Source organism: Meles meles, chromosome 5, assembly GCF_922984935.1.
Source record: "Meles meles chromosome 5, mMelMel3.1 paternal haplotype, whole genome shotgun sequence".
Taxonomy (NCBI): Eukaryota; Metazoa; Chordata; class Mammalia; order Carnivora; family Mustelidae; genus Meles; species Meles meles.
Window position 1 is genome coordinate 84,747,954 of NC_060070.1, and position 21,795 is coordinate 84,769,748.

A 21,795-nucleotide genomic window follows, 5' to 3' on the forward strand; every position below is an offset into this window, starting at 1 on the left:
AGAAGTGAACTATAGAAACTGAACTTTGGGATATCAGATATACATGAGTTTGAAATAAAGCACAAGACCAGAAATTACAGGGGCGCCTGGGTGGCTCAGTGGGTTAAGCCTCTGCCTTCGGCTCAGGTCATGATCCCAGGATCCTGGGATCGAGTCCCACATCCGGCTCTCTGCTCGGCAAGGAGCCTGCTTCCCCTTTCTCTCTGCTCTGCCTCTCTGTTTGCTTGTGATCTCTCTCTGTGTCAAATAAATAAATAAAATCTTTAAAAAAAAAAGACCAGAAATTACAGATTAAGTAAAAGTTTACATACTGACTGATGAAAGCCTCTAGTTCTCTTCCAATGTCCAGCTCGCCCATCTCCAGTAGTATTATCTACTCTACACCTCAACCCAATCTATTCACTTTCCAGCAGAAGACTGGAAAATCTCTCTGGAGAAACAAATGGTCTCAGAAAATACAGAAATTTTGAGTTCTCAAAGAAAACATGGTTTTGCTGCCCAATTACTCTATAATGAAGCCCGAGAAATGTTGAATCTAAACACTCACCTCTCTATTTTTCATTTTAGCTTTTAGTGTCTGCCTCCTAAGTATGTCCAGAGTGCCCAAGATCACCAGTTATGTGAGATTTCCCAGTAAAAAGAGACTAAGACAAAGAAACCATAAACAAAACAAAAACATACAGAGAAGCAGACACCAGAGAAATGAAAACTTCAAAAAAGTTATAAATCCTCAGGTAGATAATTTGCTGAGTCCATAAAAAAAGCTGTAACACCAATACAGAAAAATTCCACCTAAAGATGAGTAATGAGAACAAAAAAAAAATCCTTGAAAATATGATTGTGAAAATAAAAATTTCAAAAAAAATGTGAATGATAAAATCTCTCATAGAAAATCACAGAAAATTAACCCCCAAAAGTCTTAAGCCTTATTAATGTGAATTACAGTAAGTTTGGAATACATAAATAAACAAAAAGAGTCAACAATTCCTAACTGAGAAGTTTATATTTTAGTGGAAGAAAGATTTTTTTAAAAATTAAATATATAGGGCGCCTGGGTGGCTCAGTGGGTTAAAGCCTCTGACTTCGGCTCAGGTCATGATCTCAGGGTCCTGGGATCGAGCCCCGCATCGGACTCTCTGCTCAAGCAGGGAGCCTGCTTCCTCCTCTCTCTCTCTCTCTCTGCCTGCCTCTCTGCCTACTTGTGATCTCTGTCAAATAAATAAATAAAAATCTTAAAAAAAAAATTAAATATATAATACATTTTCTTTTTTTTTTTTTTTTTTTTTTTTTTTTTTTTTTAAGATTTTTTATTTATTTATTTGACAGAGAGAGATCACAAGTAGGCAGAGAGGCAGGCATAGAGAGAATGAGAGGGAAGCAGGCTCCTCGTGGAGCAGAGAGCCCGATGCGGGACTCGATCCCAGGACCCTGAGATCATGACCTGAGCTGAAGGCAGTGGCTTAAACCACTGAGCCACCCAGGCGCCCCTACATTTTCTTTTTTTAAAGATTTTATTTATTTATTTGACAGAGAGAGATCACAAGTAGACAGAGAGGCAGGCAGAGAGAGAGGGAGAAGTAGGCTCCCTGCTGAGCAGAGCGCCAATGCGGGGCTCGATGCAGGGCTCGATGCAGGGCTCGATCCCAGGACCCTGAGATCATGACCTGAGCCGAAGCCAGAGGCTTAACCAACTGAACCACCCAGGTGCCCCAAATAATACATTTTTTAAAACATGTATTATATTAAAAGTTACTAAGAAAAAGAGTAAAATGTGGAGGTCAGTGGCTGGGGTAGTAAGAGATTACATTATTATGTAGGGTAGTCACAGGAGAGCTCACGGAAAAGGTACCTTATAAGCAAGCACTTACAAAAGATGAGGAAATTATGCAGATATTAAGCATTAAGTTGTAGGCCAGTAGTTTTCAAAGTGTGGTCCATGGACCCCTGAAGGATTCTTGAAACCTTGGCGGAAGATGCCAAAACCATTTTCATAATTTTACTAACACATAATTGGTCTTTTTCATTTTGTTGATATTTGCACTAAAGCTACAAAAGCAATGGTGGGTAAAACTCAGCATAAATCAAGGCAGTGATACCAAAATGTACCACAGATCTTTGTATTCTTTATGTTCACAAACTTGCAAAGAGGTGGGGTGGGGGGACGATGCCTGTTTCATTTAAGAATTTATCTTGTAGAAGCAGTAAAAATTACGAATTTTATTAATTTTCAATTTTTGAATACATGTCTTTTGAAGACATTGTGAGATGAAATGGGAAATATGCATACACACATACATATAAAATACATTTTAAAAATATGTTTACTGGCCTATTTGAGAACCAACTGCAGATATTATCATGGTACTTCACCCCTAAAACTTCAGCATGTGTCTCCTAAGAAAAATGCCATTTCTTTACATTCTTCTAAGACAATATAATTGTCACATCCAAAAATTTTTCATTGGTACAATAATATTTCTAAGGTCTAAAGCAAATTTAAATATTTTAAGCCAAGACTTAATTTTGATCCATGATCTAATCAGTAATTAAACATTGCATTTACTTGGTGTATCTCATTAGTACCTAAAAATAAAGTCAGGTTTATTGAAGTAAAAATTACAGTAAAAATAATTCTTTTTAAGTGTACAGTTCTAGTGAGAGTTTGACAAATACATTCAGTTGTATAGCTACCACACAATCACAAGACAGAACATTTCTTTCATCTCTGAAACTACCCTCCTGTCCCTTTCAGGCAATCACTGATCAGATTTTGTTTCATAGTTTTGTCTTCCCCAAAATATTATATTAATGAACTCATACAAAACGTAGCATTTGTATGTGGCTTCTTTCAATTAGCTTAATTCTTGTGAGATTCACTCACATTGCTGCATGTGCAAAGGAAAAAGCTTCTTCCTTTTTATTGTTGAATCACAGTCCACCTTATGAATGAAACAATTTGTTTATCCATGTACCAGCTGATGTACGTTTGGGCTGTTTCCAATTTTTGGTGATTATGAATGAAGCTCTCATAAACATTTATATACAGGTCTTTTTGTAGACATACTATGTCCTATTCCCTGGGTAAGTACCATTTTCCTAAATAGCACAATAAGAAACTGCCTTCTTACTAAAGTGTCTGTGCCATTTTACATTTTTACCATCAATATTTAAGAACTTCAGTTGCTATCCATCTTGTCAGCACTTGGAATTATTAGCTTTTTAGATTTTAACCATTCTAATAGATGTCTGCCATTACTGTTTCTTAATCTTGAATAGTTCCCTCAGCCTATTTGTGTGCTTTCACACCACTGATACTCTTAAAAGTCCAGGACATTTATTTCACAAACCATTCCTCACTTCTGATTTGTCTTACTGTTACCTCATTATTAGATTCAAACTAAACATTTCCAGCCAGAGTGTTACATAGGTGATGGGGTGTTATTTTTAGTCATGTCACATCTAAAGGGACATAATATCAGTTTTCCCTTTATTAGAAATGTTGAACTTAATCATTTGGTTAAGGTGATTAAAGCCCACTAGAATTCTCAACAGTAAATAAAACTCCCTCCCATCCCCTTTGTAATTAATAAATATTCTGTAGGGCAATACTTACGAACCACATCAATATTCTGTTCCCCCAACAATCTTTCATCTAAACGTTTTAGAACTCATTGATGATTCCTGCTTAAATCACTTATTAACATGGTGGTTGACCTTTCTAATATGAAGTCCTTCTACAAGTATTAACTGGGATCCTTCTGCAAAAAAGAGCTTTCTTTCCCCATTTTTAGTATTAAGATAGACTCACAGATTTTTTTAAAAAGATTTTATTTATTTATTTGTCAGAGAGAAAGAGTGTGTGCACACAAACAGGGGAAGTGGCATTTAGAGGGAGAAGCAGGCTCCCCACTGAGCAAGGAGCCCCATGGGGGACTTGATCCCAGGACCCTGGGATCATGACCTGAGCTGAAGGCAGATGCTTAACCAACTGAGCTACCCAGGCTTCCCAGACTCTTTTTATCCAATATGTTAAAAGTATTTCCTTTCCTTAATTCATCTTGATCCTCAAACAGTACCAAATTTGGCTAGAGGAACCCTTACCTGAATATACTTTGGAAGTAGAGCCAACCGAATTTATTGATGCAGTGACTATGAGATAGAATGAGATAAAAGAGAAAGCAGGCAAAAAAATGTTAAAGTACCTCATTTAATAATGGAAGATAGAAATTCTATTAACTGATATGAAAGACTGCTGGCATAGAAGGTTCTAGGGGAAAAGAACAGGAATTATATTTTAAATATGTTAAGTTTAAGATGTCTATTAGCTATCCAAATAAAGATGCTGAGTTTGGAGTCAAAAAGAACATCTGAGCCAACCACTAGAATCTGAAAGTTGCTGGCATGTGGATGACATTTAAAGTCACAGAAAGGGAATGTCAATAAGGAACTGAATGCAGAAAAGATAAGAAAAAAGCCAAAACCATTCACTTTGTACTCTCAACTTTAGGAGGAAAAAGAGAAGAAGAGGAACTAATATATGAAACTGAGACAGAGCAATCATTGAGGTAGAAGGAAAACTTAAGAGAGAAGTGGCCTGAAAAAGAAATGGATGGCAATAAACATGGAAGCTAATAAGGCTTTCAGGGACTAAGAAAAGATTTAATATAAGAGAAATAACAGTATAGTCTCATAGTATTGAGAATGATATAGGAGAGAGTAAAATAATTACTAATGTTGGGAGAGGAAAGGAGTCATGGACCTGGAGCGATGATCCTGAAAAGGGAAAACAGAAAGCTATGTTGTGTTCAAACAGATGAATTAACTTTATAAAGCAGCATGGCTAAAGTAACCAACAATGACAGGAATGTATAATGGTACAAATGACAAGATGGCAAATGTAGTGATAGTAGTAATCTATGGAAGTTCTCTTCAATTTTCTCAGTGAAGAAGCAGGGTCACAAGTTGAGAATAAGGAAGGAGAAAGAAGTAGAGGTAAGAGGTAAGAGAAAATTGGGGTGCCTGGGGGGCTCAGTGGGTTAAGCCTCTGCCTTCGGCTCAGGTCATGGTCTCAGGGTCCTGGGATCGAGCCCCACATCGGGCTCTCTGCTCAGCGGGGAGCCTGCTTCCTCCTCTCTCTCTGCCTGCTGTTCTGCCTCCTTGTGATCTCTCTCTCTCTCTCAAATAAATAAAAATTTAAAAAAAAAAAAGACGTAAGAGAAAATAAGAAACAGTCTCCTAGTTTAGAAATCCTCTTTTTTTTGGCCAGCTGTTAAAATATCTATTTGCCATTATATATGTGAATTGGCCTGAAATTCAGATAACTACATAGCTTCTCAAGATTCATATAACTTCTCAAAGTCCTTAATCCATTAGATGTCTCATAAAGGTAATCATTTTAAAAAAGGAAGCTTAGAAAAATGTGGTTTAGACTATCAGTTTTCTGGATTATAAATTTTATAAATTTTAGTATCTTTCAAAAAAGCAAATTCTTTAGGAAAAGCATCTCTATGAGAAAAACTTTTTAAAACTGAGTCCTTTGGAGCACCTGGGTGGCTCAGTGGGTTAAAGCCTCTGCCTTAGGCTCAGGTCATAATCCCAGGGTCCAAGGATAGAGCCCCGCATCTGGCTCTCTGCTCAGCAGAGAGCTTCCCCCTCTCTCTCTGCCTGCCTTGCTGTCTACTTGTGATCTCTCTGTCAAATAAATAAATAAAACCTTAAAAAAAAAAAACAACAACAACCTCTAAAAAGCATGTAATATAATTAGAACACTTAAAGATCTCAAAGTTTAAGCAATGCCTTAAAAAAATGCAATACTGGGGTGCCTGGGTGGCTCAGTGGGTTAAGCCTCTGCCTTCAGCTCAGGTCATGATCTCAGGGTCCTGGGATTGAGCCCCGCATCGGAGTCCCTGCTCAGCAGGGAGCCTGCTTTTCCCCCTTCTCTGACTGCCTCTCTGCCTACTTGTGACCTCTCTCTCTCTGTGTGTCATATAAATAAATAAAATCTTTTTAAAAAAATGTGTTAAGCAGAAAAAAGGAACAATGAAATATGGCATTTTAAACTAATTATACATTTACAACTATTATCACATAATTATTATTTTAACATATACACATACAGATGTGTGCTATTTTAAAAGAAAAGGGGATAAAACCCTCCAAACTCTTAAAAGGAATTTGTATTTTAAAGAAAGAAATTTCCAATGAAAAGCAATGCATGAACCAAAGTTCACTGGGTAAAAACTCAATCAAAATATAGTTATCCCATACCATTTTTTAAGAGGTAAAATAAAGGAAAAAATGAAGAGGGAGATATTGGAGTGGTAGACAAACCATGAGAGACTATGGACTCCTCTGGGAAGCAAACAAAATGTTTCAGAAGGGAGGGAGGTGGGGAGTATATGTGAGCCTGATGATGGGTATTAAGGAGGGCACGGACTGCATGAAGCACTGGGTGTTATAGCAAACAATGAATCACAGAACACTACATCAAAAACCAATGATGTACTTTATGGTGATTAACATGACACAATAAAAATAAATAAACAGGTAAAATAGATTACTATGATTGCTAAAACCATGAATATATATATAATTAGCAAGCTAATTCCATATATGAAAAACTAAACCTACAAATAGCTAGCTGGTGAAGGATTCACAATCATCAGTTGAATTAACCCTTATTACCTCCTCAGACAAATATGAGTATTTTCTTTCCTTTCAATTTTATAATAATCATTGCCAAATGATGTTTTTATACATGTATTTTTAAAAGGTCATTGAAGGGTACTGTGTACCACATAAATATTCTTTTCCTTGTGTTATACCCAGGTCAAATACTCATACCTTATCCTTCTACTATTAAAGTGAAAATTATAAAAAATCCTTTTAATCTAACTAAGGTCACTGGTGCAACATTATTTCGTAACTTCTTTCCTTGGAGAGCTGTGGTATATAGGTCACTCAAAACTTTTCTAAGATATATATCTATTAAACCAAATTTCTCATTAAAATAATAATTTTGGGGGTACCCGGGTGACTCAGTAAGTTAAACACCTGACTCTTGATTTTGTCTCAGGTCATGATTTCATGGGTCATGAGATCAAGCCCTGTATGGGTGGGGAGTGGGAGGTCCCTGATCAACGGGGATCTGCTTGAGATTCTCTCCCTCTGCCTCTCCCCTCACATGCATGTGTGCCTTTTCTATTCTCTCTCTCAAAGAAATACAAATCTTTAAAAAAAAAAAAAAAGCCTTTTATTTTTAGCATACTTTATAATGCTTTAAACTAGCTTCTTAGTCATGTTATGTACTTGTCAATAAACATGGAATAGAATAGGCATGGATGGTTACAGAAAAACTTTATGAACTATGATTAAACCCATAACATGCTACAGGGTATGGGAAAAGATCAATAGACTGATGGGGGTTCTGGGTGGCTCAGTTGTTAAGCGTCTGCCTTCAGCTCAGGTCATGATCCCAGTGGGAAGCCTGCTTCTCTCTCTCCCATTCTCCCTGCTTGTGTTCCATCTCTCACTGTGTCTCTGTCAAATAAATAAAATCTTAAAAAAAAAAAAAAGGTCAATAGATGATGGTACCAATGAGATTTTAAAGTCATGTTGGTGGTTCAGATGAAATGTGGCTAAAATCATGCATTTTTCAAACTGGAATGGTAAAAGTATAAATGAGAAGGCATACCAACTCATGCATCATATTTTTCAATTAGGAATTTATTATTTTTTGCCTCCAGCAATTTTTAAATCCTCACCAGATTTTGAGCTCTTCTTAGTGCTATGGTCAGTATTTCCCTTTCATTTTTAGATACTGAATTAGAAAGAAGTATGATGGTAGTCCAGAAATTTACCTACATTCTATCTTTTTAACATCTTATTGGTAAGAAAATAGAACCAGGTTAGAAATTTATTAATAATCTATTCTTTTAGCAGCAGAATATGAGCAGATAGGGGAACAGATATTCTAAACAGATAAAAAGTACACTGGGAAAGCACAAGCCCCTGTGGACTAATTACTTTTTCAATTTTACAACTAATAGGACTAATTGCTTTTCCAATTTTACAACTAATGAATTACCTTAACCTTTTTGGAGGCTTCAATTTCGCTTATAGGAAATAAATGAGAAGAACTAGATTAGAAGATTTCTAAAGTCAACGCTAACATACATAAACATCAAGTGACACTGTTTGCTAAGAGGCAATCATGACGTAAAGTAACAGTAGAAGGGAAACTTCCTTTCTATTGTACATTCTCTAGACTTTGAGTATGTGCAAATATTGTCTAGTCAATAAATAATTACTAAAAAACCATAAAGTTCCTTCAATCTCTAAAAGTCTATTATAAGGAGACTCAAAAGTTTATGTACATAGATTCCTTAATTTGTATATTTTACTCATACCTTACTAAAGTTTGGAGGAGGGTTTTTGCCTCTACATAAATTTGAGAGGGCCCATACAGCATTTCTGGTTGTTGTAAGTCTGTTTGAATTTGTTAATAACCTGCCAAAAAAAAAAAAAAAAAGAAAAGAAAAGAAAAAGAAAAAAGAAAATTGTCACTTTACATTCATTTCTTCTCTTTAGCTATTTTATATCATAAAATATAAAAATTCTCAATATAGTTAAAGCACAGTCAATGTGGTAAAGTAGGAAAAGGTAATTTTAAAAAAATTATATATACATATATTTTATTTTTAAAATTCTGAACCTATGATCTGAATGGATCCTTATAAGACATAAAACATGTCCAAAATAAAGGGGGTCATGGAAAACTGATTTATTTACTTCTATACACTTTATTTTTTTAAAGCTTGACAGATTTATTGTTTTTAAGTCACAATATAAACTAACAGATAATACAATTTTGAATATGAAATCTTTACACTGGGACTTTAGAGGAGCAGAAAAGGGAATGGATTAAAGTCTTATCAAAAGTAGCCTAAGCATTACAAATTAAGGCCAAATTATCTTAGTAAAAAAAAGAAAAGATACAGAACATTGGGTTTGGTGCTTAATTAAAATTATTCACTACACTTTAAAAAGAATATTAGATTACATTGTTTTAAACTATGAAAATAATAAATTTCAGGAAGCAAAAAATACAGGGTCAAACTGAATGAAGATCAGCTACTGAGAAGAGATGTTTGTTTTGAACAGACTGTCAGTATTTTTGATCTGCAACCTATTACAAGTATAGAGAAACTAAGTTTAAAAAAAAATTCCTATTCTGTAGTGAACTCAGCAAAAATGGTGGAGATGGTAAGATGTCAGGCAGCCTGACAGCTCCCCAGAAACAACCAAAAAACATTGTAAACTTTGTCAGAATCAACTTTATCAGAACTCTCGAAGACAGTCAAAAGTTTAGAGTAACCAAGAAAACTTTTAACTAGGAAAGGGCTGTGATGTGGTAGGAGAGATTTCAGGCAGTATAATTTACCCTTGGCCAACTCCTTCTCAAGTCTGGCAGCAGTCTTAAAGAAAAAAGCTAGAATTCCCACTGTGGGTTCCTGGTTCCAAAAAAGAGCTAAAGAGACTTGTTTCTAAGGAACTGTGTTTGTCTGTTTTGATTTGTGTGGGTGCTGTCTGACGGACTAATGCAAGGGGTCTGCCTTTGTTTTGTCTAACTGGGAACTCTTTTATTAAGATCAACAGATAAATTCTTATCAAAAACCATGAAGAAAAGAAGGAAATGAGATTATATTTAAACTGTTAAAAGCAAAAGCGGTCACTTAATATTTCTATATCCTACAAAACTATCCTTCAAAATATCAAAGAGAAAGTAAAAGATTCCTAGAACAAAAGCAGAAAAACTTATCACCAGTAGATCTGCTTTACAAGAGCAACTGAAAGGAACCCTTTCAGCTGAAGTGAAAGGACAATAAACAATAACTCAAAACCAGAAGAAAAAAATACCACCAAAAATAACTATATAGATAAATCTAAAAGGTGGTAATTTTGATTTGTAATTTTCTCTACGATTTAAACGACATACCTAAAGCCATAATTATAAATCTATCTTAACTGGCATACAATGTATAATGTTGTTTTTGACAATAACTTAAAGGTGGTAGAACAGAGATGTACAAGAGCAGAGTTTTTCCATAATATTGCCAACTAAACTGGTATGAATTCAAACAAGATTACTGTAAGTTTACGATGTTAACTGTACTCCCTGGACTAATCATTAAGAAAGTTAACTAAAAAATATACAGAAAAGGAAATGAGAAGGTAATCAATACTGTATCTTACCCCCAAAAAATCAAACACAAAAGAAGGCAATAAGGAATTAAGAAACAAAAAATATATAAAACATATAGGAAACAACAAAATGGCAGAAGTCTTTCCTTGTATTTATACTGAATGTGAAAGGATCAAATTCTTGGGTTAAAAGGCAGGGACTGGCAGAATACATTTTTAAAAACCCCAAGATAAACAAACAACAATCTATGAGCCATCTATACTACACTCTACAAGATACTTCACTATTTTTTAAAGATTTATTTACTTTAGAGAGAGGGAGAGAGCATGTGCAAGAGCAAGGGAGGCATGGAGGGGAGAAGGAAAGAATCTCAAGCAGACTCCCTGCTAAGTACAGAACCCCAGGTGGAACTCAATCTCAGAACCCATGAGATCATGACCTGAACTGAAACCAGTAGTCCAACTAACCAACTGAGCCATCCAGGCGTCCCTACAAGATACTCACATTAGATTTGATGACAAATAGGCTGAAAGTGAAAGGATGGAAAATGATATTCCATGCAAGTAATAACCCATAGTTATACTAGTATCAGACAAATAGACTTCAAGTCAAAAATTATTTTAAAAGACGAAGAGGACATTATATATTGATAAAAAAGTCAACCCATCATGAAGCTCTAACACTCATAAACTTCGAAGACATAGCAACATAGCAAAACACACAAAGCAAAAACTGACAGGCCTGAAGGGAGAAATACACAGTTGCACAATCATAGTTAGAAACTTCAGGACATTGTTTTCAGTAATGGACAGAACACCTGGATAGAAGATCAGTAAGAAAAAAAGAGGACTTAAATAATAACAAGATAAACCAAGTAAACATAAAAGACACCTATACAACATTCAATTCAGCAACAGCAGAATATATATTCTTCTCAATTGCACATTAAACATTCTCCAGGATATACTGTATATTAGATGATAGAGCAAATCTGATATATTTTAAAAGACTGAAGTCACACGAAGTATCTTCTCTGTCCACAGTGAAACTAAAAATCACTAATAGAAGAAAAACTGGAAAATTCAGGGGCGCCTGGGTGGCTCAGTGGGTTAAAGCCTCTGCCTTTGGCTCAGGTTGATCCCAGGGTTCTGGGATGAAGCCCCGCATCAGGCTCTCTGCTCTGCGGACAGCCTGCTTCCTCCTCTCTCTCTCTGCCTGCCTCTCTGCCTACTTATGATCTCTGTCAAATAAATAAAATCTTAAAAAAAAGGCAAAAAAAACCTGGAAAATTCATATGCAGAAATTTTAAAAAACATACTCTTAAGCAACCAATGGGTAAAAACAGAAAACAAAATGAGAAAATTAGAAAATATTTTAAAATAAATGAGAATAAAATCAAACATACTTAAACTGAATGAAATACCTGAAAGCAATGCTCAGAGAAAATTTTATAGCTATAAATACCTGCATTAAAGAAAGAAGATCTCAAATCAATTGCCTAAACTTCCACCTTAAGAAACTACATAAATCAGAGCAAACTAAACCCAAAGCTAGCAGAAGGAAGGAAATAATAAAGAGCAAAAGAGTAAATGAAATGCAATAAAGAGTAGAAAAATACTAGAGAAAATGAACTAAACCAAAAGTTGATTCTTTGGGGAAAAAAAATCAACAAAGTTAACACCTTTACCTAGACTGATAAAGGAAAAAAGACTCAAAATTAAGAATGAAAGTGGGGAGGGGCAGGTGCCTGGGTGACTCAGTTGAGCATCTGACTCTTGATTTTGGCAGAATTGAGCCCCTCATTGGGCCCTGCACTCAGTCTGCTTGTCCATCGCCCTCTGTTACTCCCTCCCCCGCAGGAATAAGCACAGGTACACATGTATATTCACTCTCTCAAATGAATAAAATCTAAAAAAAAAAAATTAAATTAAAAGATGTGTGGCTATTACTACTGATATTCCAGAAATAAGAATATAAGTATAAAAGAATACTATGCGGGTGCCTGTGCCTGGGTGACTCATTCAGTTCCGGTTAAATATATGGCTTCAGCTCAGATCATGATCCCAGTTCCTAGAATCAAGTCCCACATCAGGCTCCCTGTTCAGCAGAGAAGTCTGCCTCTCCCTCTCCATCTGCCTCTCCCCCCGCTCAGGCTCCCTCTTGCTCTCTGAAAAAAATAAATAGAATCTTAAAAAAAAAAAAAATACTATGAGCAAGAGTAAGCCAACAAATTGAATAAGCCAGAAGAAATGAACAATTAGAAATTATATATAAACTACCAAAACGATTCAAGAAGAAATAGAAAATCTAAATAGGCCTATAAGGATTAAAGAGATTGATCAGTAATCAAAAACCTCATAATAAAGAAGAGTCCAGCACAAGATGGCTTCACTGGTGAATTCTACCAAATACAAGAAGAACTGAATCCTTCTCAACTCTCCTGAGAAATAGAAGAGAACATCTCCTAACCTGTTTTATGAGCCAGCACTACCCTAATACCAAAGCCAAAGACATCACAAGTATAGACCAGTATTTCTAATAAATATACATACAAAAATCTTCAACAGAATTCTAAGAAACTGAATCCAGCAATGGTTGTATACTATAACCTAATGGAATTTACGTAGGAAAGCAAAGGTAGTTCAGTGTACAAATAATAAATAATATACATTAACAGAATGAAGGAGGAAAATGTGTGATCCTGTCAATTGATGCAGAAAAAAGCATTTAACAGAATCGAACACTCTTTCATAATAAAAACACTCAACAAACTAGGAAAAGGAGCAAACTACCTCAACATGATAAAGAACATTTATGAAAAATCCACAGCTAACAACATACTCAATAGTGAAAGTGAAACCTTTTACTCAAATCAGAAACAAGATGAAGATATCTGCTTTTCCCTGTTATGCAACACTGTACTAGAAGGTCTAGATAGAGCAATTAGGCAAGAAAAAGAAATAAAGGTATCCAAATTAGAAAGCAATAACTGAAACTATTACTATTCACAGATGACATGATTTTATTTAGAGAAATTTAAGAAAATCCACAATGAAACCCTATTAGTGCTAATGAATGAATTCAACAAAGATGCAGGCTACAAGATTAAAACACAAAAAGCAACTGTATTTCTATACATTACTATAACAAGTAAAAAAAATTTTCATCTAAAATAGTATCAAAAAGAATAAAATACTTAGGAATAAATTTAACCAATTCTGTACACTGAAAACCAATTCATATGGAATAGCAAGGAGCCCTGAATAGGTAAAACAATCTTTTTCTTTAAAGATTTATTAATTTGAGAGAAAGAGAAAGCATGCACGAACAGGGGGAGGGGCAAAGGAAGAGGGCAAGGGCGAGAGAGGGAGAGAATCTCAAGCAGACTCCCACTGAGCAACAGAGCCTGATGTGGGGCTTGATCTCACAACTCACTAGATCATGACCTGAGCTGAAATCAAGAGTCAGACACTTAACTGACTGAGCCACTCAGGTACCCCGAAACAGCTAAAACATCTTGACCAAAAACAAAAACAAACAAACAAAAAAACTGACGGACTCACATGTTCTGATTTCAAAATTTACCACAAAGCTACTCTAACCAAAACAATATGGTATCATTCAATGAGCAAACAATACTCTCTTCAACAAATTATGCTGTGATAAGTGAACGCCCTTGCACCATATAAAAAATTAACTCAAAATGCACCAAAGATGTAAATATAAGAGCTAAGACTCTAAGATCCTTTGAAGAAAACATAAGGACAAATATTCATAACTTTAGATTTGGCAACAGTTTCTCAAATACAACACCAAAAGAATAAGCAACAAAAGGAAAAAAATATACAAACTGGATTTCATCAAAATTAAAAACTTTGTGACTCAATGGACACTATCAAGAGTAAAAACAACCCAGAAAATGCAAAAAAAAAAAAAAAATTTGTAAATCATTAATCTGATCAGAATGTATTCAGAATGTATGAAAAATTCTTACAACATAGCAACAAAATATAAGTAACTGAATTAAAAATTATCCAAAAGACTTAGCAGACATTTCTCAAAAGAAGATATAGATATAATCAACAAACCCATGAAAAGATGTTCAGTGCAATCAAAGCAAAATGAGATACCATCTCACACCTACGAGGGTGGATTAAATCAGAATAACAAGTGACGTTGAGAACGTGGAGAAACTGAAACTCTCATACACTGCTGATGGGAATGTAAAATGCTGCTGCTGCTGTGGAAAACAGTTTCTAAAATGTCAAAGATAGAGTTACCATATGACCCAGAAATTCTCTTCATAGGTATAAACCTAAAAAGAATTAAAAGTTACTATTTAAACAAAATCCTGTACATGAATGTTCAGAGGAATACTATTTAATCAACAGGTAGAAAATAAATGACCATCAACTGATGAATGGGTGCACAAAATGTGGTACATCCATATAAGAGAATGTTATTCCACCATAAAAATAATGAAGTACTGATACATGTTATACTCCGGATGAACCTTGAAAACAATATGCTAAGTGAAAGAAGCCAGATATGAAAAGTCATACAATGTATGATTCCATTTATATGAAATATCCAGAATAGGCAAATCCACAGATAGCAGATTAGTGGTGTCCAAGAGCTGAGGCTAGAAGGAAATGGCACATGACAGCTTAATAGGTATTGGGATTTCTGTCTGGAACTAGATAGTGGTGATAGGTATAAAACACTGCCAGTGAACTGTACATTTTAAAATAGTTAAAATGATAAATTTTATGTTATGTATATTTTACCATATACAAAAAAAAATCCGTTCTACAGGTTTTCTTATAGTCTTTGAAACCTAAAACCATAACTCACTTAAAAATAAAATAATTACATTAACTTACTATATCAGAAGTTGAAAAACTTTTTCAGTAAATATTTTAGGCTTTGCAGGCCTTTTTCTTTAGCAACTATTCAGCTCTGCTGATGTAGCATGAAAGCAACCGTAGATATTAAGTGAGCAAATGGCAGTGATTGTGCTCTAATAAAACTTAATTTACAAAACAGAAAGCAGGCCAGATTTGGCTTGAGGCCTGTAGTTGGCCAAGCTGTGTTGTATACTCTTTTTTATCTATATTAATGAGGTTATTATAATCATTAAAGTCAAATTAAATTAAAACAGCAAATGTGTCAGTATATGAAACCCGCAGTAGTAAGATTTACATTTGCTGATTTATGTTTACTGCAAAGTTACGTTTACTAAGAATCCAATGGAAGTAGAATAAAATTAAAACTCAAACAGAATTGACAAAACCATACATTAATAGAAGTTTTACATTTACTTAAGCAATAGCTAAAACATGAATTTCAATGTGAACAACAGATAATCGATAATCTTAATAAAAGCCAATAACTTTCTTCCTTTTGCCCAACAAAAGTGAGAGTATCTGGTAGCTAGGTTGACATAAATTCTTTTTTGCTATTTTTCTCAATTTTTTAATGAAAGTTTCAAACCTTCTAACTTTTTAAGCCTACATATTTTCTGAAATTCATTATATTTATAACTAGTACTACATAGCCGGGTACTTTTTCTCCATTAGAGCTTAGTTTTTAGTTTGGTTTCTTTGGTCATGATTAAAAGCTCCTTAGACCATTTGAAAGAATTAGACCTGAGAAATGTTTACTAACTAATTCAGAAACAATTACCAACTTGAGATAGTAATAAGAAAATGAGACAGAGAGCAAAAGTAAAAAGAAACAAAGTGCTCAGTTAATCTATGAACCATATAATGAGACCAGAAAAATCTCAAATTGAAAATTTAAGAGATACTTTCAATAGTATGAATTTCTTTTTTTTTAAATTATGTTAGTCACTATACAGTACATCATTAGTTTTTGATGCAGTGTTCCATGATTCATTGTTTGCGTATAACACCCAGTGCTCCATGCAATCCGTGCCCTCCTTAATACCCATTACCAGGTTCACCCATCCCCATGCCCCTCTTCCTTCTAAAACGCTCAGCTTGTTTCCCGGAGTCCTTAGTCTCTCATGGTTCATCTTCCACTCCAATTTCCTCCCTTCATTTTTCCCTTCCTTCTCCTAATGTCCTCCATACTATTCCTTATGTTCCACAAATAAGTGAAACCATATGATAATTGACTTCCTCTGCTTGATTTATTTCACCCAGCATAATCTCCTCCAGTCCCATCCACATTGATACAAAAGCTGGGTATTCATCCTTTCTGATGGCTGAGTAATAACAGTCCATTGTATATGTGGACCACATCAGGAAAATTCAAAATCAAAACCACATTGAGATACTACCTTACACCAGTTAGAATGGCAAAAATAGTATGAATTTCAAAATAACCCTGATATTGAACTCTAAATCAGTTTTTTCTTTTTATAGCTCAGCTAAATTCTTAAATACTTTGGAACATTAACTTTGAATAAGACCAAAGTTAATGACATTATAGTAAGTGGTTCAGTGCCCTGCACATAGTTAAGTATTCAATGTTAGTTGACTAAAATGCTGTGAAATCACTCTCTCCATGGAAAGTTACTTTCTCTAAAAGAATAAAATACCTTTTGCAAGCTAATAACTAAAAATTTATTCTTCCTTTCAATTCTTTAGCTTGGAGAGGATGGCTAATAGCTCAGAAACAATAAAATTCTTCCTTTTACCATCTCCTCAATTACTTTTTTCTTTTTCACTACATGCCAGTGGCATCTAGCCTAAAAAAAAAAAAAAAAGACCCTTTTAATGAATGATAACCAAGATGAATAAAGGAATCTACCTTTCAAATAATTTTATGTAATTTCTGTCAAAGTCCTTACATTATAGGGTAATTAAAAAATATATATATAATGTATTTAAAAAAGAAACTACTAAATAAATCATTTAATTCTAATTCCAAAAGAAAAATCTCTTATGATCTTTGTTCTCTGAACATTTCCATATCAGATATAAAAGCCTGATATCCTAAATATATCCTCTGTTCATATACTAAAGATTTCCTCCTTTAGCAAAACTTAAATTTTAACTGTACTAGGAACTACCACATATCCTTATTTTGTAGAATTATTACTTCAGCATAGTAAGCATCAAGTACACAATAAATACTGTTAAGTATGGCTTAAGAAAATATAAAGACCAAAACAAAACCGGAAAATTTTTTGGTTTGCTTTTGCTATTGCTCTTGCAGAAACAGCTAAACATACCCCAAATTTAAAAGCATCACTGAAGAACGTAATTGTGTATGTAGAAATACAGTGCAGAATAGTTTTCTTTTCCAAAACTAGTATTAATTTAATTGTGATAAAGTACTTACTCTAAAAGAGGTGGAAGTATTTCACAATTCAAAACAAAATCTCTGCATTCTGCATTGTCACCAGCAATATTACCGAGTGCCCAAACAGCCTTAGAAAAATGAGAAAAAAATATTCTGTTACAATATCTTAAATAAGATGCTCTCAAGAATGAGATTTTAGTACAGAATGAACAAAGTAATAGTTTCCAAGATGTTAAAAAAAAATGCTAGTAGGACAGTAAAGATAGTTTAAAAGTACCATTTACTAATATTTTTAATCAACTAAAGGATAGGGCATTAACATTTGTTCATTACACATGGTGAAATGTTTATTCTGTTCAACAAAGTCTGTCTACTCCGAATCTACATGGAGAGACAAAATATATCAATTTAGTGAATTCTGCAATTACCTATACCAGAAGTTTGTTCCTATGCCAAGGGCTCTACTCATTGGGAAGGTATTGGTTTGTAAAAGAAGGGAAGGAGAGACAAAATACAGAGAAGTGAAGTAAAGCTACTACGAGAATTAGCTTGGATTGATCTCTGAAAATAAGCTTAGAATTAGTCCAGGTTCATTATAATTTTTTAAATAATTTAAGTAAAAGATCAAATTATTCACTTATTAAATTTCAATTAAATGACAAATTATGCAAACGCAAATCATCATTTCATTATATTCTCACTTCACATTTTTCAAATACGTGCAAAAGTAGACATAAGTTACTTTTTCAACTGGGCAAATTTTAACATTTAAAACATGAGTTAGTATTTTTAATATCTACCCTAGGCCTAGGTTTTTTTCTATTTTTTAAGAAAAATCTTTTACAAGACAGGTGTCTGAACCAACCAACCCATAGAGCCACCTTAAGAAAATCTTTTGAAGTAATGACATTTTTCACCCTGTGAAGTCTAATACTGGTGGAGAAATTATTATGTATAGTTTCTTTGGAGGTCAACTTTGAAATACATGATTAGAACTTGAAAAATTTTCTTTTACCAGGGTTAAGTCATTTTTCCTAATGAAATAATCAAGACATACATACAGATTGATAATGACGTTTATCATAATATTAATAAGTCAGAAATAACTCTAATATATAACTGAGAAATAGACCACAAATTATGGTTCATACCTGACTAGATAATGAGTAATCAGGAAAATTTTCTTGGAAGATTAATGCCATTAGAAAAGGCTACTAATATCAATTAAGTGGGGAAAAAAAACAACCTGTGTGTGTGTGTGTGTATACATATATATGTACATATATATAAAACTATACAGATGAATGTATGGTAGATCAACAGATCAATTTGCCCTAAAAATAGTTCGAAACAAAAACATTTTATTTTCTTTCACTGGTACAAAGTAAATGTGATTAAATTTTCCCTCTTGTAACAACTGTGAGAATTTATCATGTCTATTTAAAAAGTTACATTAGGTGGGTGCCTGGGTGGCTCAGTAGTTTAAAGCCTCTGCCTTCAGCTCAGGTCATGATTCCAGGGTCCTGGGATCGAGCCCCGCATTGGGCTTTCTGCTGAAAGCCCGCTTCTCTTCCTCTCTCTCTGCCTTACTCTCTGCTTACTTGTGATCCCTGTCTGTCAAATAAATAAATAAAATCTTTAAAAAATAAATAAAAAAAATAAAAAGTTACATTAGGGATCAGGAGGGAGACAAACCATAAGAGACTCTTATTCTCACAAAACAAACTGAGGTTTGTTGGGGGGAGGAAAGGTATGGAGAGGGTGGCTGGGTTATGGACATTGGGGAGGGTATGTGATATGGTGAGTGCTGTGAAATGTGTCAGCCTGATGATTCACAGAAATGCTCTAGGGCAATAATACATTATATGCTAATGAAAATAATTAAAAAATAAAAATAAAAGAGCAAATCGACTAATGGCTTAAAAAATTATTTATATTTTTATTATTTTAGATATTTTAGAATGAAGTAACAAAATAATCTATGTACGTGCAAGGAATAAGGAGTCAGACCAGCCCAGGTTTAAAACTTAGTTCAGCCATTTACTGTGACTAGGAAAATACTAACTTTTCTGAGTCTCAGTATGCTTTTTTATACATGGGAATAGTAATTTCTGATACTTGACATCACACCTACAGGGAACCCAGAATTATGCCTGAGACAGTGCATTCTGGCTTCCTTCTGATTTGACACTGAAGAGAAATTACTGTATTTTAACAAATGCAATGCACATGCAACTCTTAAGAGAACATTAAAATCTAGTAAATATAACCATTCAGATTAGAAACATACCTGCTCTTGCACATCTTCATGCTCTGAATTAAGAAGTTTGATAAAAATTGGAACAGCCCCAGTTTCAATCACTACTTTGGTATGCAGAAAAGTTCCAGATGCTATATTAGTTAATGCCCATGCAGCTTCAAACTAAGGAAAAACAAAGGTAGAATAAATGAAAGCACCAAAGAAATGTCAGAAAGAAAGGGAAGAAGAGAGGGAGTAAAGAGTTGACTGGATAAGCCTTAAAGACTGATTTACGATTAATAAGATTAATCAGATTTCATAAATAAAAACCCTTGGTTTTAAAAAAAGGACTCAATCTGGAAAAATAAAACTGAGACTGTAATGAAAATTTTCAAAATCATGAACAATAAATGAACACATCTGAAATTGTATTTCACAGAACTCCTAATGCTTACTATTTAGAGAGCCATGAGTCCTAAAGCAAGCAGTTTAAAAATAATGAGACACTACCTAAAAGAGCCAACAATACATTTATGGAACTTAGAATCTTAAAAGGTACTTTTGTTTCCTTAGGGACGGATCACCTAGTTCCAACCTCATTTAAGAAATTAAGAAAATCAGAAGTCCAGAGACTTAGATAATTTGTTCAAAGAATTCACTATTATCAGAGCCACAGGCAGGACTTGTATTCCTGTAAGCAGCAGAACTTCTGAAAAGTCATTCATATCAATTCCACTTAAATCTGAATATACTTAAATGTAATGGATTTGTAACAGAAGAAACAGAAAATTCAACCCATGGCTCCCAAACAGTAAACTAGCAAAGTACTGAAAATGATCTATAAATCCACAGGCAAACTAAAGAGTGACCATAACTTCAAAAATATTTGGCACAGACAACTTTTCACATGAAAGGTACATATCACTATGATTAATAAAATAAAATTTTATTATTTTAATTTTATTTTAATAAATATAATATTTTAAATAAAAGCATAAAAATAAATGTATTAAAAATAAAATTTATAAAAAATAAATAAAAATAATATTTTAATTTTGTAAGACAATGCCTTACACACAATATATGGCTAAAACTAACACTCAATTTTATTTATTTGTATTTACTCATTTCCTCTTTCATTCATTTATAATTAAAAAGCCAAATAATTAAATATCGGGTGGCTTGGGTTTTAGTCTGGACTTGAGGCTTAAATAGAAAGCAAATGGACTAAAAATCATGACCTGTAGTCCTTACAGACTACATCTAAAGACCTTGAAAACTAATGGACAGCATTACTATATATAACACAAAGTGGTTTTTTCCTCAGACATCCTTATTGTAAACACTCTCAAAATTTTTCAGCATAAAAATCATGATAGGTAATATTCATGTGTGTAACACATTTCTTTGCTGCTTATCTAAAGTGAGGAGCTTTCCCAAATTACTCAAATAAGTGGAACACTATTATAAGCTGTAATTTCAACAACTATTACTCAAATACCAGTAACAATCTTCCATTACTGACAATAGCACTGGTAAACTAGGTGCAGCTCCTATGCAATTCCTGATAGATATAATTCCACATTGTATTCCTACTTAAGAATATACATAGCAATGAAATCAGGAAAAGCAATCTTTCTTTAAAAAAACAAACAAACCGGTAAAATATTTGCAAAATTCAGTAATTTACTATTAGCAGCCAATTATTTGGAAGACATCTTACAGGGGTCATTACAGTATAGCTGAGAAGCAATGCTCATTTGGACAAACTTAACTTTGGTCACATTTTAGTTGATTTTACTGATTTTGGTTTTTTTTTTTTTTAAAAGCTAATCAGATAAAAATGTTTTAAAAGGTAAAAGAGTTTATACTAAAAAGTTACAACCCTTACTAGCTAAGAGCCAAAAAAAATTTACCCATTAACATTTTGAGGTTTTCTAAATGACAAAGTTATTAAAGGTTGACAACTACAAAATTTTTATGAACATTATGAATGATTTTATATAGTTTTCCCAAAATTGTTTTAATGAAACAGTTCCTACAAAAAACTAGCATTGCAAACACGACTAAGCAAGACGGG

The 21,795-nt window shown here is 33.8% G+C and overlaps 1 protein-coding gene across 1 annotated transcript in view; it reads right to left on the reverse strand.

Annotated features, from left to right (window-relative positions):
- Positions 1–21,795, reverse strand: part of KPNA5 (karyopherin subunit alpha 5) — a 48,912-nt gene that overhangs the window by 17,950 nt on the left and 9,167 nt on the right. Inside the window, exons 6-8 of the mRNA XM_046006905.1 lie at positions 19,767–19,898; positions 17,516–17,604; positions 8,409–8,508 (exon numbers count right to left, since the gene is read on the reverse strand). Coding sequence (XP_045862861.1) covers positions 8,409–8,508; positions 17,516–17,604; positions 19,767–19,898 — 321 coding nt within the window. The remainder of the gene's footprint in view (positions 1–8,408; positions 8,509–17,515; positions 17,605–19,766; positions 19,899–21,795) is intronic.